Below are 27,216 nucleotides of genomic sequence, written 5' to 3' on the forward strand. Positions count from 1 at the left end.
ATTGAAAGAGGAATATTTCCTAAAAAGCTTATAAATAATCTCTGCTTTTCATTGAAGCAGTACTGAAAATAAAGGGGCCTTGGTTTATCATCTCTCCCAAGGGCTGGTATTTTGGATTACATAACAGTCCTGCAACAACACAAGTACATAAGGCCCGTAAAGTCGCTCCACCATTTGATGACTTTGTTTCTAGAACTTCATATCCTGAAGTTCCCTAAGTATTCAATAATTGGTCAGCACAAGATTGCCCTACCCAACTAAAGAACCAATTAAGAAAGCTGAACCGAATTCTATTTTTGTTTATTAAATTCAATACAATTTTTTTTTAGTCCATTGAGTTTGTACACATTTAGAATGAGAACAGACACTTTGTCCATAATGGTTTGCCATTGAAGGTGTTATACCTACTAATATGTAAACTGCAATTAATTTATAAGCCTACAATATAAATCCTTCCTACTTTAAATTATTGTTTTTATTCGTTCGTACGGTAATTGCTGCATGAGTAACTGGTAGTTGCAAACACAACCTTATAAAATGCATATTTTGCAACCTTATAAAATACGTCTCAGCCTAGAATATTATCAATGACTGAGCCCTTGATTGTAAAAAAATTCGAAGTTATACAACCCTCTCCATTCAGGAGGAGCTTGCCAAGTCAGCTTTCAGAAGTTCTACAGAAGGCAGCAGTGGATCTTGCTTAATATCGAAGTCCCTCTGTCTAGTTCGTTTAGTTTTGTGTTCTGTGTGCATCGGAGGCCTTTCTTGTAGAGCATGGGGAGTATCGTTAAAGAAATGAATGTCTGAAAATCATCTTCAGGTGAGGTGGAATCTGGACAGAGGGAAGCAGAGTTAATGTTTCAGGTCAGGAACCTTCCATCAGAGTATTTGCACTGAGAGACCTGCACATGTATTTGCCATAACCAAACACGATCACTTCCAACACTGCTAATATTTACAGTTTATCCAGAATTGCATACTTTGATTTTTTTTGAAAGCCAGTGGGATTTACCACACGTTAAAAACTGAATTATAAATATTGTTTGGCTCATTAGGAATGGAGTAGACACCAAATGCTGCAGGATCTCAGCAGGCCAGGCAGCATCTGTGGAGAAAAGTACAGTCGATGTTTCGGGCCGAGACCTTTCATCAGGACTGAGAAATAGTCTTGGTGTGAAATGTTGACTGTTTACTCTTTTCCATAGGTGCTGCCTGGCCTGCTGAGTTTCTCCAGCATTTTGTGTCCGTTACTTTGGATTTCCAGCATCTGCAGCACTTCTTGAGTTTAGGAATGGAATATTTGTCCCCTGTGGAGTATTGAACATTCGTGTGTGTGGGTGTAGGATTCATCTCTCTGAATACATCAATATTGATCATTTTTTCAAGATGTTTGTCTTATTTAGTAATCTTGTTGGTTCCATTTTTCTATTGAAAAGTATTACCACAAAAATCAGTTTTTGTTTATTTCCAGGTTCTTCAGGACTTCACCAGGCATAAAAGTAACATCTGTGAAATGGGAAATTTATGGGTATGTTGGATCTTGAAATTTATGACATTCCAATAATAATTTAAAAAAAATTGAGCAACATCAATGTATTTTCTGTTGAGTTTTTCTATCTGCAACAAAAATAATCTCTAATGAAAAATTTTGTCATGCAGTGTTTATAAAATGTGGTGGTAAGTTTTAATTGTGGAGGGGTGGGGGAGGATTTTTAATAGTTGGTCCCTGTAGAAGTAAACCTGAGGTCGAGACAAAATGCAGGTTTTCAATGAAGAATGTTTAGTTGAGTGGACCGGGCTACTCAAATATTACTCCATCAGCCTTCTGAACTGGTATATGCCATCTTTTCTTTTCTGTTTTTATTATAGATATTTTTTGTGTGCTTTTTATAAGGAAGCTGCCCATGTAAAGTATTCTTCACCAGAAGTTTAGCTCTCCGTGGTACTACTGGGTTGAAAGTATAACTAACAAGATAACGGGAGCATTCCATTGGGAGGAAGGAGTTTTTAAATTATTGTCTGGCCGGCTTACATAAACAGTTTACATTGGGAGGAGTGTGTGGTCATTAACTGCCCAGTTTTACATACTTTTTTTTCCATTACTTGAGCTTGATCCAACATTCAATAAGATTATGTATTACCTTCTACTTCAGCTTGACTTTTCTGGCTCTTTCTTTCCATCCCCTGCTTCACTTAGTGTCTAGAAAAGAATATGTTGACCTCAGACATGAATTGCTGGCTGGTGGTGTAGTGGCATCTGCACCGGACTGCGAGGCGAGTGTTCCCGGGTTTGAATCTGACCAGCTCCTTGCACACTTTCCATCCATGCTGGGTCGAGCGTTGAGCTAGCAACTTGGGCTCGTGAAAAACAGACAAACACTAGAGAAATGACTAGGGTGCCGCCCGATGCACCGCAAGGCGCAGAGGGGAGCAACAAAATAGACATGAATAGCCTCAAAAAAGAAAATTCAAATCCAAAGCCCTCTGTGTGAAATGAAAATGCAGCTGAGTGAAGAAATTCTTTTTTCCGACATCACCATCCCTATTGACAGACCTTGTATCCTGAGATTGTTACACTTAGTTCTAAACTCTCTGACCAATGAAAGTGGTTGACAATCTGGATGCAAAGACTTTTATCATAAGCCCTTTCTATTAGAAATCTCCAGGAACTAACTGACGATCTCGGGTCACTTTGGCTAATTATCTAACCGTTTTGCATGATTTGATGCTGAATGCTGGCCGTACAGTCAGCTCTAGAATTACAAGACGGATCCTCAGTGCAGACTCGTACATTTTCAGCGGGAATCCTGGTATAATATTCCTTCTCGATCTCCATAGTTTTCAGTAGCTGAGGTCAATCCAACACCTCCAATGATTTAAGATTGTTTAATGTCATTTCCAGTACACAACTGTAAAGGAGAACAAAATAATTGTTACTTCTGATCCACTGCAGCACAACAAAACTCATTAAAAGCACAATAAATATAAATAGATGAGGTGACTGACAGGAAATGATAAAGTAGTGGTGGTTGGGGTTGTGGAGGAGTGGGTTAGTGGGTGGAGATGTTGATCAGCCCTGCTGCTTGGGGCAGGTAACTATTTTTGAGTCTGGTGGTCCTGATGTGGGTGCTATGTAGCCTCCTCCATGATGGGAGTGGGACATACAGATCATGAGGAGGGTGGGTGGGATCCTTCTTGATGTTCCTGGCCCTTTTCGGGAGCCTTTCTGTATTTGTTCTTGAAGGCAGATAGGCTGGTCCCGGTGATGCGTTGGACAGTTTTGACTGGCTGTGTGCCGCAGTGCGGTTTCTGTACCGTACAGTGACGCAGCTTCAGGGAGCTCTCTACTGCACACCTGCAGGCTGAGGTGAGGATCGATGTGCATAGCCCAGCTCTCTTCAGCCTCGGCAGAAAGCAGAGGTGTTGCTGTGCTGTCCTGATTGTGTAGAGTGACGTCCCAACCCGGGGTTAAGCAGCCAAGCAATCCTTCTAGGTCAGCAAATGAGTCATAACCACCTTGTCCGAAATGACTCAGCTAAGCATGACGTAATTCAGAAAGCTGGATCTGGCTCGACGAGTTCCGTTTACTCAAACTTGCTCTGTTCGTTTTTATGGTTGTAAGCATTATCCGATCATCTTATGGATGAAAACTCTAAACCTTTGCAGAATTTGGGAGTTGTTTTGTTTGGCCTTGGGTCGATATTAAAAGTAGAAATGAGATTCTAGATGTGGATGCTTAGGTTAAACTGTTGATTGAATTTATAAGTTTTACATATTATAAATTAAATATGAAAGGAAGTTATTTATTATCAAAAATTATAAATTTATTATCAAAGTAGTGTTTGTATATGTTACCATATACTACCTTGAGATTAATTTCCAATCGAGACACAATGTGGTTTTTGAGTGAAATCATTTTACTTAACTTTAAGGGCAAAGTTGAGGAAAAATATACAATTTATTCATTTCATAGCCACTTCCAAGGCCTCATCTAAGCCTTGTCCCATTGTGAACACTCAAGAAGTCTCAAAACGTACCCACTTGCTTCAAGCTGGCTTCAATTATACTGGTGCCCGAGAAGAACACGGTAACCTGCCTCAATGACTATCGTCCAGTAACACTTACATCCACTGTGATGAAGTGTTTTGAGAGGTTGGTGATGAAGCATATCAGCTCCTGCCTGAGAAGTGATGCAGATCTGCTCCAATTTGACTACCAGCACAATAGGTCGACAGCAAATGCAATTTAATGGGCTCTTTGTTCAACCCTGGGACACCTGGACAGTGATCATGCTCTTCAGTGACTACAGCTCAGTATTCAATGCTATTATCCCCTCAGAACTAATCAATAAGCTCCAAGACCTAGACCTCAGTACTTCCTTGTGTAACTGGATCGTTAATTTCCTCGCTGGTAGACCCCAGTGAGTTCAAATTGGCAACAGCATCTCCACAGTCGTCCACAGATGCACAGCTGTGTGCTTAGCCCACTGCTCTACTCACTTTATCCTTATGATTGTGAGGCTAAACTTGGCTCCAATGCCTTATTTAAGTTTACTGACGACATCACTGTAGTAGGCCGAATTGAAGGTGGTGATGAATCAGCACGTAGGAAGGAGACTGAAAATGTGGCTGAGTGGTACCACAACAACAACCTCTCACCCAATGTCAGCAAGACCAAGGAGCTGATTATTGAGTACAGGAGGAGGAAACAGGAAGTCCATGAGCCGGTCCACCAGGGGATCAGAGATGGAGAGGGTCAGCATGTTTAAATTCTTCAGCATTTCGGAGGATCGGTCCTGGGTTCAGCACGCAAGTACCATTACAAAGAAGGCACATTTGTGCCTCTGCTTTCAAAGGTTCAATCATTATCAAAGTATGCATCTCTGAAATTTTTCTTCTCTGGAGAGCCATGAAGCCAAGAAAGAAAAGAATGGCAGCATGGTCATCAGCCCCTAGATCCCTCGTCCCCACACAAAAAACATAACAAAAGTGGAACGGACACCTTGATCCCCAAATCCCCCTCCCCTCCACACAAAAAACGAGAAAGATCGAGTGAAAAACACAGAATATAAAAAAATATAAGACTGAGAAAAAGTCTATAGTTCAAGTTCATTATCAAAAATGCAGAAAACCTGGGTAACATTCTCCGGGCACAGCAGCCAGTCTGACCCTCTCTGGCAGTCAGCGATCCCACCAGTGATAAAAAGGCAACACACACAGATGGAGATATGATTGATTTCTCCAACTTACGTTAATACCCCCCTCCCCTTCTTACCCCATCCCTTATTTATTCATTCATTCCCTTTTTCTCTCTTTGTCCCTCTCACTATCACTCCTTGTCTGCTCTCCATCTGTCTCTGGTGCTCCCCTCCCCACTTCTTTCTCCCCAAGCCTCCCATCCCATGATCCTCTCCCTTCTCCAGCTCTGTATCACTTTTGTCAATCACCTTTCCAGCTCTTAGCTTCATCCCTCCCCCTCCTGTCTTCTCCTATCATTTCGGATCTCCCCGTTCTCCTCCCACTTTCAAATCTCTTACTATCTCTTCTTTCAGTTAGTCCTGACGAAGGGTCTTGGCCTGAAATGTCAACAGTACTTCTTCCTACAAATGTTGCCTGGCCTGCTGCATTCCACCAGCATTTTGTGTGTGCTCCTTGAATATACAGCATCTGCAGATTTCCTCATGTTTGAGTGATAAAAAGGCAGTCTCCTCTCTCTGGTAGCAGAGCAAATCCTCCAGCGATTAAAAGGCAGGCAGCCAGTGCTGACCTTCCACATTCACCTTGATGTTTCAATCTCCCTCGTTGCTTTAATTGGTGAACAATGGAAGGCTTAATCAGCGAGATGGAATGGAATGTCAGCCTCGTCCAGCAGCCTTCTTGCCATGAGGTTCCCGCAGGCTGCCCCTGCCTCTCAGAGACGGCAGAGCGCTGAAAACCCCAAACGATCTCCAAACTGCAAATCACAGGCTCCAGCAGTCCCAGAATCACATTCAAGAACAAAAAACAAGTGCAAAAGACAAAAATGAAGTGAAATATATGGTTTGATGATCTATCCAGAAGATGTCGATCGAAGGAGTGTTTTACACAAGTGCCACCTTAGTTTGTGAAGACTCAGTATGTCATTTAAAACTTTGACAAACTTCTATACATGGGGGGTGGGGAGTATACTGACTGGTAATGGAAACACCAATGTCCTTAAACAGAGAATTATAAAAGAAGTGGAACCAACCCAGTCTATGACAGGTGAACCCCCCCCCCCCCCCCCCACCATGGAGCACATCTACAAGAAGTGCTGTCACAGCAAAGCAGTGTCCATCGTCATCGAACCCCCCTCTTACCCAAACATCCAGGCCATGCTCTCTTCTCGCTGCAGCTGTCAGGAAGGTCCCATACCACCAGATCCAGTAACAGTTATTACCCCTCAACCACCTAGCTCTTGAACCAGAGGGGATAACTTCACAACAATGGATTGATTCTATAACGTATAGACTAGCTTTCAAGAACTCGGTAATCCATCTTCTCAGTATTTATTTATTGTTTGTCTGTCTGTAGTTTTTTTTTCTTTTTTGTGTTTGTGCTGTTGTTTTCACCTGGGTTGTTCATCTTTGTTGTGTGTAATTCTTCATTGATTCTACGGTGCCTCTTTGTATTTATTGGGAATGCCCGCAATAAAATGAATCTCAGGGTAGTACATAGTGACATATGTATATTTACTTTGATAATAGATTTACTTTGACTTTGGGAAAGGCAGTAATGTGGTGGTGCCTGGGAAGATCGAAGGAATGCCTATGATAGGGCGCTGACTAAAGGCGTCAAGGTTACAGAGGCAAAACACTTAAAGATAAGAAAGGTATCAAAATGCCAACGGAGCTGTGGAGAGAGAACAAGAAAGATGGATCCTTGAACTTAAATTTGAGGGGTGCGTATGGAAGACAGGAAGTTCTCCATTAAGATTTCAATAGGCAAGAGTTAGAACAGTGGAGGAGGCCACAGACCTCTTACTTTAACCCTCTATCTCACTCTCTCTCTTTGGTCTCCTCTACTGCTAGCTTTCTCACTTGTCCTGCTGGCTCAGCTTCTCCTCGGGCAGCTCCTGCTCGAGCTGAGTACTTCCGGTATTCCCTGCTACTGCTCCAGCTTATGATTTTGCCAAGCTTTAACTCCTCAGCAAGCACAGAATAGAAGTTCCAATTTCATGGTTTCATCTCAGTTTCTTTAACAAGTCATATAAGATGGTTCCGATAAATATGAAATCTGCCTCCAGGCTCCTGGGATGAATTGGTTTTAAGTGTCCGTCTGTGCTAGATTCGGTGAATTACGTTTGTGAATAAATTCATTCAGTTATTTTGAAAGAGAAGTATTACTTGATGTACCCACTTGCATGTTATATGGTTATAAATCTATAATAGCAGCGAGGATTGTTTGTCCTTGTATCTGACCTGCTCTATCCACCAGCTTAAGTTCTGTATTGCATAGAGTGCAAGTCATTAGAAATATTGAAACATAATATTAACAACTTTTTAATGCTGTCCATTGTCCCAAGTTAGTTAATTGGCTTAAGACACTTCAAGCATGACTCAGCTCGGGCTGCCTGACATTTTTTCTAACAGGTCACTCGCTCCCAGTGATACTGTTCCACAGCCAGCATTTGTTTCAGTGAGTGCTAATCGCTGGATTCTACAATTGCAGCCTGTGACTTGCACTTTTTCATTCACACTAAAATATAGATCGAACAGGCAGGAAATTGGGAGAGGACTGGAAGCTAAAAGGTGCTCTTTGCTACATTTGATGTGTTTTGTTCTCCTACCTCTGCTGGATGTGGTTGTCCAGAGGTCAGATTATCTCTATATCATGCGAGATGTGGCACCGCAGGTTCCTCGATGAGGGCATTTGCAACAGCAAGTGCCGACTGTCCAGACATGGAGGAGAACAGCACAGCCTTGCTCACCCTCCTATGCCCCATCTCTTCTGTGTGTTTGTTGTGAGATTTCTGTAAGTCTGACTACTCCACTAAAGTCAGTGCATCAGGACGAGGCAGTTGCCGGCTCTGCGACCTGCGGCTATAACGATTCTTTAAGAGGATTTACCGCCTATCTTCCCCCTTTGTATGTCGCTTGTTCAGTGCACCACAGAATGATTTTAAAACTCCATTTTCCAAACAAATGAATCTATTCCAATGAGAATTCAACTTTTTCATTTAGTAGTAATGTTTTATTTGAACGTTTTATAGGGCCATATGCATGATCGGTATGGACAGCTGGCCAGTGTCTACGTCAAACTGCTCAGCACCAAGATTGATTTTCATAAAAAGGTACGTCTCCGTCACAACACTGTATCTCAAGTGTTTCTTTGACCCAAGATGTTTTTCACTTGCTGCAGCTGAACTAGGATTAGGCTTCTATTAGTATAAAAACATTTAAAAATCATATACTTCAGCTGTCGATATTTTTGTGTGTTTACATGAAATCGTTTTAATACAGCTTCTAAAGAAATTGGCCGATTAGCTGTAACTGCAGCGACGGGTTGTCAGTGATTGCGACCTTTCACGCGGAAGGTTATTTCCAAAGCTTTGCTGAAGGTCACTGGACGTGTGGCTGTTGGAAAGCAGTGAGTGTCTTCTCCAGATGAGCATTGTTGGCCGCAGTCCACAGGCTGGAGCTTAGTGGTTTATTCAGTGTTGCTGCTTCACTGCAAGCAAAATGCCAATCCACCATTTGCACGCACGCTCAGTGCCCCCGAGTACTGATTACCAACGGAAATAAAGGCTATTTTTTGAGCAACTGTATAAAGCTATTTAAGCATTTAGCGACAAATATTTATCCTCCAAGGATTAAGAAAAATAGTAGCCATTCAGAAGTAAGCCATACCTCTCTTTAGTATAAACAGGCCTGATTACCTTTCTCAGCACCACATTGCCACTCTTAATTCACTTCACATCACTGAAAATTGTCTATCTCCTGCTTAGAGATATTCAACAATGTGTCCCCTCTAGCGGAGAAATCACCACCCTCACTGTGAAGAAATTTCTCTTCTTCTCAGTCCCAAATGTTTTACCCTAATTCAGGTATTCCCAGCCTGGGTTCTACGTTCCTCTTGCTTAATGGTATTGGTCCATGGCATCAAAAAGGTTGGGTACCCCTGCCCTATGTCCTGGGACTGTGATTCCTGGTTCTAGGTCCTTCAGCCAACAGAAACGCCCTCCCAGCTGTCAGCCTGTTGAACCTGTTACATTTCAATAAAATCTCTGAACAGTGGGTTAATCTAGTCTCTCCTCATTCAGTAATCCTGCCATCCCAGGAATCAGTATATCTCCTTGGGCAAGAAGACCAAAATTGTGCACGTGCTCCTTGTGGGGTCTTGCTGTAAGCCATCCTTGCTCCTATAATCAAAACCTCTTACAATGAAGGCCAGGGTGCTGTTTCCCTCCTTAACTGCTGATTAATATAGAAGGACATCCAAATTCCATTGTACGTCAAGGAGGCTGTAATTGCCTTCCAGTACACAACATATTTCTCTCCCATTATTTTTAGATTTGATTCATGATGAGAGAGACATGTTTAGAATGTTATCTAAGCAGATGAGGAAGAGGCTCTTTGGAATGTGCTTCAACTCCTACACAAGGTTACTTTCTCATCACTTTGCTGTTAATGTTTTGCGCAGCATTCCGAGTTTCCACCAAATCTGGAAGTGACTGATGAAGCTCTGGATAAAGCTTCTGGCACGGATGTAAATAACATGTAAGTCTGATCAATACCGAGCCACGGTAGCACACTTCTTGCTTTGCGCTGATCTGTGGTCGGAGGTGTTGGAGTTGTACCTTTGGAGGGTGGTTGTGTGGCGATTGTTGATCAGTCATCCCAGGTCCAGGAGCTCCTCAGGGCAGTGTCTTAGATCTACTTCAGCTGCTGCAACAGAGGCCCACAATCCATCAGGAGGACTAAGATGTTCCGATTGTGCAATGTTCAATGCTATTCACGGTTCCTCGGAAAGCAGCTCATGTCTGCTTGCTGTAAGACCTAGACAATGTTCTGTCACACGTTGAAAAGTGCCTGGCCAAGTCCGTCTCCAACAGGAGACCGACCAATCACCCAGTCTAGACTTCAGTAGTATTACCAGCAATGTCCAGGTGATCCCTACTGACCAGAAGCTGCACTTGACCAGCCACATACTTGTGTTGGCTTCAGGGACCTACCAGAGGCTGTGTGCCCCGTGCTGAGTGCCTCTCCTCCTGACACACCAGTGCTTTTCCACTCTCTGCACGGAACATCTCATGATCATGATGGAATGGACGAGTACTACCCCAGAACTTAACCTTGACAACACATCCACCTACCATCCAGAATACTCACTCATTCTCCCCACCTCCAGCATAGTCTGACTGAATCAGGGGCATCTACAAAATGTGTTGTAGCTAATAGCCCAGGCCACTGTGCCAGCACCTCCGAATCCTAGGGCCCCAACCACTGAGAAGCACAAAGGTGACAGGCACATGTGAGAACACTACTGACTTGTGCACCAACAGAGAATGACATTGCATTATCCAGACTTAAGACTAACGTGTCATTTACTAGATTATCACTGGGCCAAAATTCTAGACCCACCTGTCCAATAACTATGATTCAATGTGTTAGTATCTTGCTCACTGCTCAAGGGTAGTTAGAGATAAGTAACAAATACTGACCATGTTTGCACGGCCCACATCCTGAGAGTTTCATAGTGAAAGAAGTATTCACCGGGAACTTGGTCCCCTAACGTTTTCAATCAAATCCCAATATCCTCCTACATTTCAGAGGAGACTCCTCAGCCATGTACACCTGGTGAAAATGGAGTGCGTGCTTTTATTAATTTCCAGTTTGACTGAGTTGTTATATTTTTATCCTCAACCTAGTTAATTTATTTTACGAATTCATAAATTGAATTAAGTGGTTGAAATCTCTAAGTAGTTTCAGTAATGGACTGTGCGCACATCTCTGGCGATTTATAATTTATAAATCCTGACCTTGAAATAGTGTGCTCATTATTCTTAAAAGCAAACTGTTTACCTAAATGTAGACTTGACTTCTCTGCCTGTCGGATGCCATGGAGCATCTGAATAAGAGGAACAAATTGCCATTACTGCTGTTCCATAAATGATTTCTGGGGAACATGGAAGAGCTGTTTGGAGTAACTCTTCCATTCTAGTGTAGTGCTCTTCCGGTTTGCACTGTATCCAAGCCTGTCCAACTTAGCGCTTGTCCAGATATTTTTCTTTAGAAGAAGCTATTATGAGAGTGCTAAGTATTCTACTTATGTGGGGATGTTCATGAAGCGTATTCACTTTAGCAGAAAAGGCCAATATTATTCAAATTTCAGACTCTCTTCAAAATACTTAAATATCTTCTAATCTTGGACATGTCATAGAACATTATGGTTCTCTCAAAGTGGTGCCATTGGCTCATTTGATAACCACCTGTACCATGACAACAGATGAGAGGCTGCAATGATATATTGGCTGAAGCACAGGGACCATAAATTCCCACTTGAGAAGGCCAACTTCAGTTTAGTATTTTTGCTGTGGTTTGGATGGTGCGAGGTCACAGTTTGTGCAAGGTTTCTAAAAGTACCGTTCACACATTGAAATCCCGTCTCCTTGCACTGTTGATTCTTCACTCCATCTGAGTGCACCTTTCATCCACTTCGAGGTGGCTTGAACACCAGATACATTTAGGTAGAGGGACAAAAGTGAAAATAGCTGCTGTTTCCATCTCTGTGTAAAAAGCTAGCGTCTCTGTTAAGCTCCATAGCGTATAAAAATGTCAGTGCATGCCTAAAGTTAAGAAACTCTTTTATCCTTCCACAACCACTGGAAAATATTCCCTCTAGTGTTTGTGTTTTGTGATTGATCTTGCCATTCTTCTTGTACTTTCTTAGAGCATTATTCTCTTTTTGGAGGTGAGTTGTAAAAAGCTTACAGTACTGGATGCCATTTTCTCCAACTTATCCCACTAACATTGTGTGTCTTATGTAATAATATTTGCTCTTATGTCATACCTGCACTCTGACTTCAGGGCCATCATAGCTTATTCGGACCTTGTCACTGTAGACAAAAAGATGGTTTCACATTACTGGCATGTTGCCATGGCGAGATGTCATTTTCTACAAGAAGCACTGTAAAAAGACCGTGGCTTTCAGAGATCCACTACAACCAGAAACTCTGAATTTTATTACAAATAAAAGAGAAAATCTGCCGATACTGGAAATCCGAGCAACGTGCACAAAATGCTGGAGGAAGTCAGCACGCTAGGCAGCATCTATGGAAAAAAGTACAGTCAACGTTTCGGGCTGAAACCCTTCGGCAGGATGACGTCAACTGTACTTTTCTCCATGGATGCTGCCCGACCTGCTGAGTTCCTCCAGCATTTTGTGTGTGTTGCTCTGAATTTTATTCTTGCGTTTGGGTTAAAACCTAAATGGTAGTCTCCTGATCGAACCATCATTGAACGATTATAGTTTGTAGGTCAAAAGGCACCCTTTAATCTACATTCTTTTTGGGCTAATCTTGACAATGTAAACAAACCGTTCAGTAGATTATTTTCTCAAATACTGCAGTTACCTGAATATTTATGCATTTGGCATTAAATTTGTAAATGTTAATATTGTTTTTCTGAGGGTGAAAGAGCACAGTATTAAATCTCTTAGTCATTATTGATTACCATAGCTATTGCAAATTGTGCTTAATGGGTAACTGGGTGATTAGTTTTACATTTGTTTCATGCAACATTACATTCACACACGGTGCTCCTTTTCTCTTCTGTGGCAGAAGTGCCTTCACATTGACAGCAGGTGTCGGTGGAACAATACAGCCCCTGTGTCGGTATCACAGAGTGGAGGAAACAGCATCCTGCTCTCCTCGCATCATGCATGCACGAACGTGTGGGACTGTGAGGCTGCTGTTGAGTGGATGACAATAGAAAAGTGATCCCATATCCTGCATTAAAAACTTTGCTGATTGGCTAGAAACTATTCTGAGTTAAAAAGTAAAATAGTACCAAGTTTTGTTCATGCATCATTCAGAGCAAAGTTGGTTCAGATACGTATCTGTGGCATCCATCAGCTTAACAGGTACTTCTAACAAGCATAAACTCTGGTAGATTTAAATCAATTTATTGTGACTTTTTATTAGTTTGCATTTTGATATTGAACTTATTTTAATATAGTGAATTCATTCAGATTCTAAATTTGTTAAATTGGTTAGATTTCTAAACATGTTAACTTTGCTGCCATAATTATCTGACGCTAGCAAAGATTCTGGTACCTCTACTGTTATAGAGAAGAATAGTTCTTGTGTTATGTCAGTAAAGTATTTGTTTTTCGAATAGGGATCTCAGAATAGAGATGCCTTGGCCCTCTTGCCTTGCATTGATGGGGTCTGGGTTTGGGGAGGGGAAAAGGTCATGGATTTAAAATTAACAGTGTGGGCGGGTTGTTCAAGTTTATTGCCATTCAACTATACGCATATGTACAGCTAAGTGTAACAGTGTTCCTCTGCGGCCAAGATGCAAAGCACAAAACACAGTACATATAGTAACACACAGTAAATATAGTTATGAACCAGCACATAGTGTCACAAAAATAATTAGCACTACTTCCTGAGTGGCATAGCTTGAAGATTGACAGGTTGACGTAAAGTTCAAGGTACATATTTATGTAAGACAGTATAGTGTTACTGGCACCGTTGTTTCCTCTGGAATCATAATTGCATATCTGGAGAAAGAATGGACTATTTCCCGCCATGGGGAGATGACAAGTATGACACGTGTGGTGGTCCTCCAGAACTGCCAAGCTTATGCAGAGAGGGCAATGACCAATAAATTTGCTTTAACAAAGTCTTATTTTAAAATATATACCCAAAAATGATCTTTATTAATGTCTGCATTTCTACCCCTAGAAAAGTGAAATTGGCTTTGCACAGCATGTGCTGTGTGATTGGTGGAGGTTGTTGCATTTTGCAATCTCCAAAGATGTTTAGGCCTGGTCCATCATGTTGTGATTGTTGATATCTTGCCATTCCTCTCAACTGAAAGCTCAACAAATATATTCCTTTTAGATAAGTACATTGTAGGAGAAGCCAAGTCTTTTGTTGCAAGTAATTGTTTACGTGTGTGATGTTGAAAGTTTTCCAGACTGGTATGTGTGTATTGTGTTTGTTTCCCTTAAAGCAGGGGTTCCCAGCCTGGGGTCCACAGACTTCTTGGCTTAATGATATTGGTCCATGGCATAAAAAAGGTTGGGTACGCCTGCCTTAATGTATGAAGGGGCAATGGTGCACTTGGCTGTCAGTGTTGGGCAGTGTTAGATGATTATTGTGATTTCTGCATGTCTTCGTTTATTGATACAGACCATTATACTTCAGAAAGTGCTGTTCTCTCTTCATGGTACAGATATTAATTTAATAAACCACAAACTGGAAATTGAGAAGGAGGAATGGTGGGTTGGTTACGTCATGCACCACTGTGCATTTAATTCATTTGAGAGACTGGTTAATAATAATTAGATATAGAGAAAAACCTTACTGAATCTCTGAATTAGCTCTGTTAAAGATTCAATATTAGAGTCAACTATTTTTGTTACAGCTTCCAGCTCACGGTGGAAATGTTTGACTATATGGACTGTGAACTGAAGGTTGCTGAATCTGGTAAGAATTATTTTTCATTTGGATACATTTTTTATTGCACCATTTATCTGGATTGTTAATGACCGTCTTCCCCGGATTGACTGCTCACTGTCTGTGAACTATCCTTGCCTGGACATTATCTTAATCCTTGCCTTGCCGCAACTTCCTCAGGAGAAAGTTTAAAGTCATAGTGTTATAGATTTCTACAACTCTGAAAAGGACCCAGTCCACCCAGCCTGACAAATTTGCCGATCTACACTAACCCTGTGAGGGACCCTGGAGCACATCCTCAGCAGCTGCACAAGGGCACTTGGTGAGCGACTCGTTCTTCTCTTCTTGATTTTATGCCCTTTTACTTTTGAAAAAGACACTGACTATATCTACCCTGACTCTCATGATATTGCATAACTCTATCCCGTCATTCCTCTGCCATCTTTGCCCCACAGTAAACCAGCTCAGCCTATCCAATCTTCCCCCAGCTAAACTTCTCCAATCCCAGTGACTCTCCTCTGCACAGTCACATCTTTCTGAAAGTGTGTTGACCAGAAATGCACACGTCTTAAGGAAGCAGCACTTCTACCCTCCAGTCTCCTGGTATCTTACCAGCGGCTAAAAAACATTCAGAAACCTCCATCAGGCGCACTCGTATCTCCACCCATGACATTCGACTCCCCCTACCCTTTCTCAATCCTGATGTGGTTCCAGAACGTCCACATGCCCCTCCCTGAACATTATCTTACACCTATTTCTCCCTAGTTAGTATAAATTATGTATTCATTTAGGGCTGTGTCTATATCCTAATCCTCATATTGTCTTATTTGCTAAGGGTACCTCATGGCATTCTTTCGGTCTCTTTTCTGAAATTCTCTCCAACCTCTGCTTTATTCCTCAAGAGACTCACTTGATTTTAGTGGCCTATTCCTGCTGCTTATTTTTCATGACCAAACCTTCAATATCCTTTGTAACCAAATTTCTCTAATCATACTATCCTTGCCTTTCACTTTACTGCTGGTTTTGAGCTCTACTCTTCTGAAAGATGTCAATTTAACCAGCTGAGCGTCTGCTCTCAATCTACCTTCACTGTCCTCTCAGTCTACTGAAATCAGACTTGCTTCAGTAGAGAGTCTTAAACTGAAGGACCAATCCCATTCCTTTCCATAACAACATTGAAGCTTTCATAATTAATATCACTGTTCCCAAAGAGGATTTCCTTCTGCTCAGTTTAATTTCCTAAGGTAATGCCGGGCACCTAATAATGCTGTCTGCATATTGTCTTAAACCAGTGACCTCCAACCTTTTTAATGCCATAGATCCCTACCATTAACCAAGAGGTCCGTGAATCACAAGTTGGGAGCCCCTGTACCCCTGCTTTAAACTCTCTTGGACACATTTAAGTTTTTATGAATTTCTTGCACCTTTTTGCAATTTGTTTACCTATTTATTCCTCTAATTCTACCTGTCTTTTTTTTTGGGAAGGTGGGGGTGCTATAGCCTATAGTGATATTGTTGTTCAGCTGTCTTTGCAGAACCTGCTTGATACTTATTACTGGAGAATATGTTACCTACCGGGCAATCTTCCAACAACTGTTTTATTTCTTGGTAGCAAGCTGAAAATTTGCCCCAATGTGTGGCTTGTGTTCACAGCCCGTGTCTCAATTCTCGCTTTCAGTTATAGACCATTCATAGAAGCATGTGAATCTGATTCCTAGTCACAGGCAGAAAGTGTGAGAATTAGAAAACCCACTTGTGTTTGTAACTTAGCAAGCAAAATGCACGTCTGGTTTGTTTTTATAAATGTATGTAGAAAACAGATGAACTTTGAAACTTGCTTTTGGTTAGAATATTTACTGGAGTTAAACTTGGATGCAAAATGTTACCTTGTGTCAGTACTGTTCCCGAAATCAGGTATAATTTGGGCACCATTAAGATAAATGGGAAGAAATTAAGGCTGACTGGTAAGGTGTATTTAATCATCTGATTATACACAGTGGTTAAGTTCCTGGCCGGAATATTGGGTGGTTTGTGTAACAACATGCCAGTCAATGGTTAGCGTGATGTCACTTGTTCTGTATTACCACACTCAGCACTTTGAGGTTAAAATAAGTTTCTTTCAAAATAAATGTGACTCATTTTAATGGATATTTCGTAATTCTGGACTTCTTTGCTATTGCTTTGGATGGGTGACTAGGGGGAAATGTTAAAAATCCAGTGGGCAGGTGTAAAAGAAGATTAAAAATTCTCTCAAGGCCAGAGTGTAATTCATGTACAGGTCTGGTGGTTAAGTTTATCCCTAAATTCCTTAACCCCCACCAATAAATTTTCTGGCCCTCTGTCACTTTCCTTCCTTCATCTTAGCTCTCCTTCCCTCGCTGCGTACTGTGTTTTGCACCTTGGCCCAGAGGATCAGCCGATGTTTTCTTTTGCTGTATACCTGTACGATTGAATGACAATTAACAAGAACTTTTTGACTAGGCTTTTGCTCAGCGTTCTTACTGCTTCTATTCAGAACCTGCACTCCTTTGATTTTTGCTTTTGTGATACATTTTGAATTGTTACTTTGTTTCAAAGTGGCAGTGATAAATAATCTTGGGTTTGTGCCATGGCTGAACTCAATGCCAGTTTAATCATAAATTAGTCCTACCTCAGCCCATGTGCTCACTGTTCCTTTCCAAGAACGCCAGGTTTTTAAAGGATCTATATTCTATAATGTGAAATTAATCCTTCTCTCTTCTGCAGTGTTTTAATCCCACGGACATCTTGATTCTAAATCCGTCTGCATTACCAGATATATTTGGATTTTCCTGATCTTTAATTCTGGCAGCCTATATTTATTCTGTAATTCCTACAGTGACAATTTTGAAAGAAGCTAATGCCACTTACAGAGGGTGCTTTAGATTGCTGAAATATATTTGTTGAGTTTGACATTAAGGACAGCACAGGAGGTTCGAATTTGAATCTATTATGGTTTAGGTGTGTGTCATGCTGAGTGTTGTATTCTGTAGTCAATTGGCAGAGAGAAAAGATGAATCTAAGTTTATCTACTTTAAAATAGTGCAGAATGAAGTGGAAGGTGCTTGTCATCCTTAACTTTCCCTGAATGTTCAGTCAGTACAGCAATTGCATAGGGCAGGTTGTAGTAGCTTTGAGGCATCACCCAGTGGTGCTGAGAGCAATTTACTTCTGGAATTCGTTGGGTCGATGGGTGCTCTCAGCCTTTGGGTACCTGAGTCAGTTTTGTGTACCACTAGATCACTTAGCTGAACAGTTTTAGCCAACCACTCGGTGATTGCCTGGCATTGATTCTGTGTTTAACATGAATTCACAAGTGCGTGTTCTCAAATAGGAAGGAAGGAAAACCTGCTGGACTTTCCTCCACCATCTCTTACCACATGAGGTGGATGATGCAAGAACAAATCTTACAGATAACCCATGATGAGTTATTTAAGTGAACAAGAATGCTTAATAAACCAATAGATGTATATATAGAAGGTTACTCAAATATTAAATGCACAAGACACAGTTGGTTTCTTACTGTACATTGATGTTATGAAAAAGGTTCGGTGTTCCACTATTTTATTTTGTGTACACAATGTGAACTAATGCAGCAAATACTTCTCTATTGATTGATCAACAGGACAAAAGAAATAGTTCCCTCTTCCTTGAATTGAATGTCCTTTTTTGTCAAATTGCTTAGAAATATTTTGAGGATGTGACTAAATGCATTGATGAAGGTAGAGCTGTAGATGTAGTGTATATGGATTTCAGCAAGGCATTTGATAAGGTACCCAACGCAAGGCTTATTGAGAATGTAAGGAGGCATGGGATCCAAGGGGACCTTGCTTTGCGGATCCAGAACTGGCTTGCCCACGGAAGGCAAAGAGTGGTTGTAGACGGGTCATATTCTGCATGGAGGTTGGTGACCAGTGGGGTGCCTCAGGGATCTGTTCTGGGACCCTACTCTTTGTGACTTTTATGAATGACCTGGATGAGGAAGTGGAGGGATGGGTTAGTAAGTTTGCTGATGACTCAAAGGTTGGGGGTGTTGTGGATCACGTGGAGGGATGTCAGAGGTTACAGCAGGACATTGATAGGATGCAAAACTGTGCTGAGAAGTGGCAGATGGAGTTTAACCCAGATAAATGTGAGATAGTTTATTTTGGTAGGTCAAATATGATGGCAGAATATAGTATTAATGGTAAGACTCTTGGCAGTGTGGAGGATCAGAGGGGTCTGGGGGTCTGAGTCCATAGGGCACTCAAAGCTGCTATATAGGTTGACTCTGTGGTTAAGAAGGTGTACGGTGTATTGTCCTTCATCAATCGTGGGATTGAGTTTAACAGCCAAGAGGTAATGTTGCAGCTACATTGGACCCTGGTCAGACACCACTTGGAGTACTGTGCTCAATTCTGGTCGCCTCACATCAGGAAGGATATGGAAGCCTTAGAAAGGGTGCAGAGGAGATTTAGAAGAATGTTGCTTGGATTGGGGAAGCATGCCTTATGAGAATAAGTTGAGTGAACTCGGTCTTTTCTCCTTGGAGTGACGGAGAATGAGAGGTGACCTGATAGAGGTATACAAGATATTGAGAGGCATTGATCGTGTGGATAGTCAGAGGCTTTTTCCCAGGGCTGAAATAGCTAGCACGAGAGGGCACAGTTTTAAGGTGCCTGAAAGGAGGTACAGAGGAGATGTCAGGGGTAAGTTTTTTACGCAGAGAATGGTGAGTGCGTGGAATGGGCTGCTGGCGACAGTGGTGGAGGCGGAAACGATAGGGTCTTTTAAGAGACTCCAAGATGGCCGCATGGAGCTTAGAATAATAGAAAGCTATGGGTAAAGCCTAAGTAGTTCTAAGGTAAGGACATGTTTGGCACAGCTTTGTGGGCTGAAGGGCCTGTTTTATGCTGTAGGTTTTCTATGTTTCTAATTTTTTTGCACAGATTCTTGGTAATGTTGGGACAAATTTCAGGACATATGTCAGTGTTAATAAACCTGATTCTGATTCTGAAAGCTTTCAAATAATATTTGCTAATTTCAGCAGGAGGAGAACTGACTTGCCTAATGCAGCCTTGTTCATCAGTTCCCAATTTTAGCCATTGCATTAATTGTTTTCGTGGTTTCTTAAGTCACATGTTACACCAATCTGTACACTTGAAATCCATTGTGGAAGGGACCAGTTTGGGCCCTGTGTTTGTCCAGTTCCAAATGGGTGTTGTTACTGTTTGCGACTTGAGGCGCATTAGGCAACTATTTTGTTGCCATTTCTTTGGCATTTGACTTTTTTATGAGGCTGAGTTGGTGCTAGCGTGCCGCTCAACCCAGCACGGATGGAGAGCATGCAAGGAACTGGCCGGATTCGAACTGGGGACCCTTCGAAGTCTGGCGCTGATGCCACTACACCAGAGAAAGGAAAAGACATTCATATCAGCATGCTTAATAAAAACTTGTATCAATGTAAGCACAGTCATTTTGTGCTTTCAGCCTTATGCAGGGAAGGAGCTGTAACAATTAGCAACATCAGGATATTGAAGGTTTGTGAGTGAGAAGTGGAAAGGCAGATGGATGTCAGATTTTTAATTCTCATTTAGTTCTGTCGCTAATACTGAAGCCAATCTGAACTGAATATTTGAAACAACACATGCAAAATAGTAGAGGAACTCTGCAGGTCAGGCACCATCTGTGGAAATGTGTGCATTGCTCTGGATTTCCAGCATCTGCGGCTTTTCTCATGTTATGAATATCTTAAAGCTATTTTTACAAATTTATTTGTATCTGCAGTGGTCCAGACCAGAATGGAGTATTCACATTATAAAAACTGAACGTATTAACTGACTGTTTTCAACACTTCGTTCGTTTTAATTTCAGATTTCCAGAATATTCACTTTTATTTGCTTCTCATTTTAGAATTTGTAATCGATCTTTTTGTTATTAATGGCAGCTGTGTTTATTGCCTACATGGGGTGTACTTGCAACACTTGCAACACTTTATTTACCCATAGCCGTTCAGCTGGATTTTCACCTCGATTGACAATTAATTTGACAAAGAAGGCTGGCTGCCAATGATCTATGTGCCTATTGAACAACATGGCAATTATTACGGCAACGAAATTTAGCAACTGTAGCCCAGAAACTGAGGAGTTTCATCTCTGGGACCTGCTTATTCAGTAGATAAATTCCCAAAATGTACCTCAGCTTCAACAGTGACGAGGGGTGAGGAGGGAGGCAGTTGTTTCTCCTTTCCAAGCCACTGTTCCAGCTCTCTGCAGTCTTACTCTTGTACCTGACTCCTGACAAGAATTCGCCCTCCTTCCCCGTGGGTCCTCGGCCTTTCTTAATGTTGTACTATCTAATCGAGGGGAAACATTCGGTTGCATTCCACCCACGCTGATAAGCCCAGTTGAGCTCAGTATTAAGTTTGAGACCTTCAGCAAGTTGCAGTGCAAAAATACTTTTTCCTCGAATGGGGCGTGAAAAAGTGAAAGCTCCAGCAAGATCGGGTACACCTGCAGGGCCCTGTCTGGTTGTACTGGTTTGGAGAATATGGCAAGTTGACATTACAAAGCGACGAGACTGCAGATTTGTGAATCTCGGGCAACAGCAAAGAGCAGGACCTACGGAGGGAAATGGACGAGGTTTTTGGTTGAGGTGCTTCATCTGTAGTGAAAGGTAGAGGGGAGGTGGCCCATGTAAAGAGGTGTAGAGAAAGGGTGGGCAAGCGATGGGCAGGAAGGGGTGGTGGGCATATAAAGCAGAGAAGAGTGGAAATAGTGGCAGAGGCTGTTAGGAGATGGTGGAGGCAATAAAGGGCAGCAGATGTTGGAATCTGAAAGCAGAGAAAGGAGGGCATGGAACCAAGTAAAGGAGGTAAGGTGGGGGGGGGGGTGCAGATAGAACTAGCCAGCGGAGGAGATGCAATGAGATGGAGTGGGTGAATGAGGGGGCAGAAAGGTGGTGATGTGGGTTGAGTGATGAGGTGATTGACAACAGAGGTAGCCATCGTTATGTAACACCAAATTGTCAGGACCTGGTCACAGTGGCATGGCACAGAGATGTCCCGAAAGATTGCTATACACCACATGTACTGCATAATTGTAATCTAGAAAATACACTGAAAAGACTTTTTAAGCAATAGTTATTGCAACAAGCATTCTTTTGTGAAGATGTTTATTACAATTGTTGTCCCTCACTATTCCACTCTCCATTATGACACAACATATAATCTGATCAGCAGTCCAAGCAGTTCTGTATTGTGGACTAACTTGGCCTCGGAAATCCCTGAAACTGTCATTGGTTAGGAGTAATCCATTTACGTTAATCTCTACTTTAATTAATCAATGTTTGCAGTGGAGCCATTTGTTGGCTCAGCTGTTCTCTCTAAACAGTGAAGGCTGTCAGTTTATTTAGAATGTCTTGTAGATGTGCTAAAATAAGCCCTTGTTTGCACTACTTATTTTGTTGGCACCTTATGTGACCTATAAAAAGGGAGCTAGATTTTAGAAACTGCTTGTAAGAATGTACTCTTGGCCAGGAGGTATGGACTTTTCAAAAAAAAAAGTGCAAGTTGTAAAAATGATGTCGCGCAGGAGCCTGGTTTTAACTTTCTAATGGTCTATTAATCAGGAGTCCATTTTGAAACAGACTTTTATATCAAAGCTATCTTCGCAGAAGGCTGAGATAAATCCTGTTGCTGAATCAGTTTGAATAGAGGTTTTCCATTTGCTATTGCTCCTGGTTTGTGACTGCCACATGTTTTGAAGTACAGTGAACAGATCAGATAATGCAAAGTTACTTCTCATGGCAGGAGAGTCCAGGACAAGAGGGCACGATTTCAGGACTGAAGGACATCCATTTAGAACAGAGATGTGGAGAAATTACTTCAGTCAGGGGATGGTAAATCTGTGGAATTTGTTGCCAGAAGCAGCTGTATTTAAGACAGAGACAGATAGGTCCTTGATTAGCCAGGGCATCAAAGGGTTTGCAGTGAAAGCAGGGGAGTGGGGATGACTGGAAGAATTGGATCAGCCCATGATTGAATAGCGGAGCAGACTCGATGGGCTGAATGGCCTACTTCCGCTCCTATATCTTATGGTCTAATGGAACAGCTTGTCTTGTATTCTATTCATTCGGATCAAACTGTTACACAGTGCATTGAGCTAGAATAAAGCAAAACGATCACAATGCGGAATAAAGTGTAAGAACCACTGAAAGAGTGCAGTGCAGACAAACAGTAAAGTGCAAGATCATAGCGAGGTAGGTTGTGAGGCCAGCAGTCCATCTTATGGTAGAAGAGGTCCATTCAGGACTCTAATAACAGTAGAATAGAAGCTGTCCTTGAGCCTCATGGTACGTGCTTTCAGGCTTTTGTATCTTCTGCCCAATGGGAGAGGAGAGAGGATGTCCAGGGCAGGTTAGATCATTGCATTACTGAGGCAGCAAGACGTATAGATGGGAGTCCATGGAGAGGAGGCTGGCTCCTGTCTGCAACTTTCTTGCAGTCGCACGCAGAGCAGTCACCACTGCGTGCTGGCTTGCACCTAGACAGATCTATGGTGCGTCGATAAACATTGTTAAGAGCTGATGAGAAGATAAGACATTTCTTTGACCTCTTCATAAAGTGGAGATGTTGGTGAGCTTTCCTGCCCGTGACATCAGGGTGGTTGGATCAGGACAGGCTATTGGCGATGTTCACACCGACGAACTTGAAACTCTCTACTGTCCCAACCTCAACACCATTGATGTGGTCTGCACCCCCTCCCCCCTTTCTGAAGCTAATGACCTGCTCACTTGCTGACGTTGTAGTCATGACACCATGTCACTGAGCTCTCTTGTCTCCTTCCTGTACTCTGACTCATGGTTAGTTGATATGTGGTACAGTGCAGCGGTATCATCTGCAAAAACAAACTTCAAGAAGATCTGGCCATGCGATCATCAGCATACAGGGAGTAGAGTAAGGGGTCTGGGGACACAGCCTTGTGGGGCACCAGTGTTTGGAATAATCGTGACAGAGGTGTTGCTGCCGATCCTGACTGATTGTTGAGCACTGATTAGAACATCCAAGGATCGAGTTGCAAAGGGAGGCATTAACTCCCAGGTTCTGGAGCTTGGTGATGAGTTTGCTTGGAATCATAGTATGGAAGGCAAATTATCAATAAATGATAGTCTGACAGAGGCATCTTCACTGTCCAGATGTCCGAGAGATGAGTGTATGGATAGGGAGATGGTGTTGGCCGTTGGCCTGTTTTAGTGGCAGGCACATTGCAGTGTCTAGGAGGCTGGAGTTGGTGCGTACCATGACCAGCCTCTCGAAGCACTTAGAACCATAGAACACTACAGCACAGTATAGGCCCTTCAGCCCTCCATGTTGTGCCGACCCATATAATCCTTAAAAAAAAGTACTAAACCCACACTACCCCATAACCCTCTATTTTCCTTTCATCCATGTGCCTGTCCAAGAGACTCTTAAATATCCCTAATGTTTTAGCCTCCACCACCATCCCTGGCAAGTCATTCCAGGCACTCACAACCCTCTGTGTAAAAAAAAACTTACCCTTGATGTCTCCCCTAAACTTCCCTCCCTTAATTTTGTACCTGTGCCCTCTGGTGTTTGCTATTGGTGCCCTGGGAAACAGGTACTGACTATCCATCCTATCTATGCCTCTCATAACCTTGTAGACCTCTATCAAGTGCCTTCTCATTCTTCTACGCTCCAAAGAGAAAAGTCCCAGCTCTGCTAACCTTGCTTCATATGACTTGTTCTCCAAACCAGGCAACATCCTGGTAAATCTCCTCTGCACCCTCTCCAAAGCTTCCACATCCTTCCTATGATGAGGTTACCAGAATTGAACACAATACTCTAAGTGCGGTCTCACCAGAGATTTGTAGAGATTGCCAGAGATTACCTCACTTCATGAGGTAAGAAGGATATTTTTTAGCCAGAGGGTAGTGAATCTGTGGAATGCTCTGCTACAGACACCTGTGGAGGCCCAGACCGTGGGTATATTTAAAGCGAAAATTGCTAGTTTCCTGATTGGTCAGGGCATCAAGGGTTATGGCGAGAAGGCAGGTGTAATGCGGTAGAGTGGGATCCAGGATCAGCCATGCTGAAATGGTGGAGCAGACTTGATGGGCAGAATGGCCTAATTCTGCTCCTAGGTCTTATGGTCTTTTGAAGGTAGGTGTTGCAGCCACGAGGTAGTAGTTATTAAGTTCAACAGCATGGACTTCTTTTGGCAAATGTAACCAGGTAGGTCCAATGAAGACAAGAATGAGATTGTCAGGAGCTTTAGTTCATTGACAAGAGTACGAGTCTATAGAAACAGCTGTATTTGTAAATAAATAGTGGAATAAATACAACATCTTGACAGAGCTTGAGGAAATGTTGGCAGGGAAAAGTTTTTAGGGTTGAAATCTGCTAATCTTACTCTCTAGTTCTGTGGGTGTTGGTATTGACTCATTTCCTTGCTCAGTGGAGACTAACACAGGGCATCAGCAGATTATTTAACCACAATGGTGAAAACCTGTTTATTCTCACATACGTACACAGGAGGTGAGATGTCCTATTCCATAGAATGTTTTCAAACCGCTCTACGTCTACACTTCTCCCTACTTCCATGTCAATTCTTCATACCATCTACTTAACCAAGCATTCAGCCACTTCCCAGCACTTTAGCTGGCTATGAAATTCTTGATTATGTTCCTATGAGATGCCTTAGTATGTCATTATGTTAAAGAGCTATCCAAGTGCCAATTTAACGTATGGTCAGTTAATTTTTAACATATAACCATATAACAATTACAGCACGGAAACAGGCCATCTCGGCCCTTCTAGTCCATGCCAAATGCTTACTCTCACCTAGCCCCACCGACCTGCGCTCAGCTCCATTCCTTTCCTGTCCATATACCTATCCATTTTTTAAAATGACAAAATCGAAACTGCCTTTACCACTTCTACTGGAAGCTCGTTCCACATAGCTACCACTCTCTGAGTAAAGAAGTTCCCCCTCGTGTTACCCCTGAACTTCTGCCCCTTAACTCTCAACTCAAGTCCACTTGTTTGAATCTCCCCTACTCTCAATGGAAAAAGCCAATCCACATCAACTCAATCTATCCCCCTCATAATTTTAAATACCTCTATCAAGCCCCCACTCAACCTTCTACATTCCAAAGAATAAAGACCTAACTTGTTCAACCTTTCTCTGTATCTTAGGTGCTGAAACCCAGGTAATATTCTAGTAAATCTCCTCTGTACTCTCTCTGTTTTATTGACATCTTTCCTATAATTCGGTGACCAGAACTGAATTTTCTTATTTATTATTTATTATTTTCTTAAATAAGGGATAAAAACTTCAGGCTCGCTGCTGTCACAAAATGCTGGAGGAACTCAGCAGGCCAGGCAGCTTCTATGGAAAAAAAAATTCCCTACAGATGTTGCCCGGCCTGCTGAGTTCCTCCAGCATTTTTGTGTGTGTTGCTCAGATTTCCAGCATCAGCTGATTTTTCTCTTGTTTTGGCTTCCTGATCTGCAAGTTTGAGCAGCATTTCCTTTTGGTTGGATCCAGTGCTTCAGTAATTCCTCTCCTGTGTTTTAAAAGTCATATCCTGTCAGTATGAGCTGCTGGTTCATTGAGGATTTTCCGCTGTTTAAAATGCAAGGAATATTGGAGTGACAGATTTCAGTGTTTCAGTGTGATGAATTTAAATCTGAATATGAGAATGATGGATGAAAACTGAAGGCCGTTAGTCAGATCAGTGGTGCGAATTACAATTACAGATTGTGCTCAATTTGCCCCGAGCTTAACTGTGGTGTGCAATACCTGGAATGAGGACAACAATGTCTTTCACAAGCACGAAGAAGTCAGCAGATGCTCTCACAAAATGCTAGAGGAACTCAGCTGGCCCAGCAGCATCCACAGAAAAAGAGTGAACAGTCGACGTTTCGAGCCGAGGTCCTTAGCCGGCTGAGTTCCTGGAGCATTTTGAGTGTGTTGTAGCAATGTGTCTGGTGTTTGCTAAGCTGTCTGATCTGCAGAACCAATTGCACAGTGGTCCATTTCTATTCACATCATACACATAAGTATTTTTCCATGTAAACCTAACCAGAGATGGTTAAATAGAAGGAATTCATTTTATCTGGAGCTGATTGTGCAAGATTATGAATTAAACTCTACCTGGGCTTCCAGGTTTGTTTACCAACTTTTGTTTCTCATTTCCCTCTCTGATTTAATGGCCCTTTTAAAATTAATGTGGTTATAGTCCAATCTGTTCCCCTACGTCCTGTGACCCCAGTACGCAATGTAGCAACAAAGCACTCATTTTAACATTGTTGTTCTGTGTTTATTTTTAGTATTCAGGTCACTGGATACCTCGTATGCAGTATCACAGACACCATCTGGTCAGTGTCGACTGGCTCCTCTCATTCAGGTGATCCAAGACTGTAGCCACCTGTATCACTACACCGTGAAGTTAATGTTCAAGCTCCATTCATGTAAGTACCCAGCAAAGCTGCAGCCCTTTTTAAATGCCTGACGAAACCAGGAACTGCAAAATAAATGCATTGCAGAGAATATT

The 27,216-nt window shown here is 42.1% G+C and overlaps 1 protein-coding gene across 1 annotated transcript in view; it reads left to right on the forward strand.

The window, feature by feature from the left end:
• The window catches only part of LOC132404159 (huntingtin-interacting protein 1-related protein-like), a 133,151-nt gene that overhangs the window by 48,167 nt on the left and 57,768 nt on the right, over nt 1–27,216 (forward strand). The window contains exons 4-8 of the mRNA XM_059988228.1: nt 1,472–1,528; nt 8,230–8,310; nt 9,660–9,736; nt 14,612–14,673; nt 26,993–27,133. Of these exons, the coding sequence (XP_059844211.1) occupies nt 1,472–1,528; nt 8,230–8,310; nt 9,660–9,736; nt 14,612–14,673; nt 26,993–27,133 (418 nt within the window). The remainder of the gene's footprint in view (nt 1–1,471; nt 1,529–8,229; nt 8,311–9,659; nt 9,737–14,611; nt 14,674–26,992; nt 27,134–27,216) is intronic.

Source organism: Hypanus sabinus, chromosome 13 (assembly GCF_030144855.1).
Source record: "Hypanus sabinus isolate sHypSab1 chromosome 13, sHypSab1.hap1, whole genome shotgun sequence".
NCBI lineage: Eukaryota > Metazoa > Chordata > Chondrichthyes > Myliobatiformes > Dasyatidae > Hypanus > Hypanus sabinus.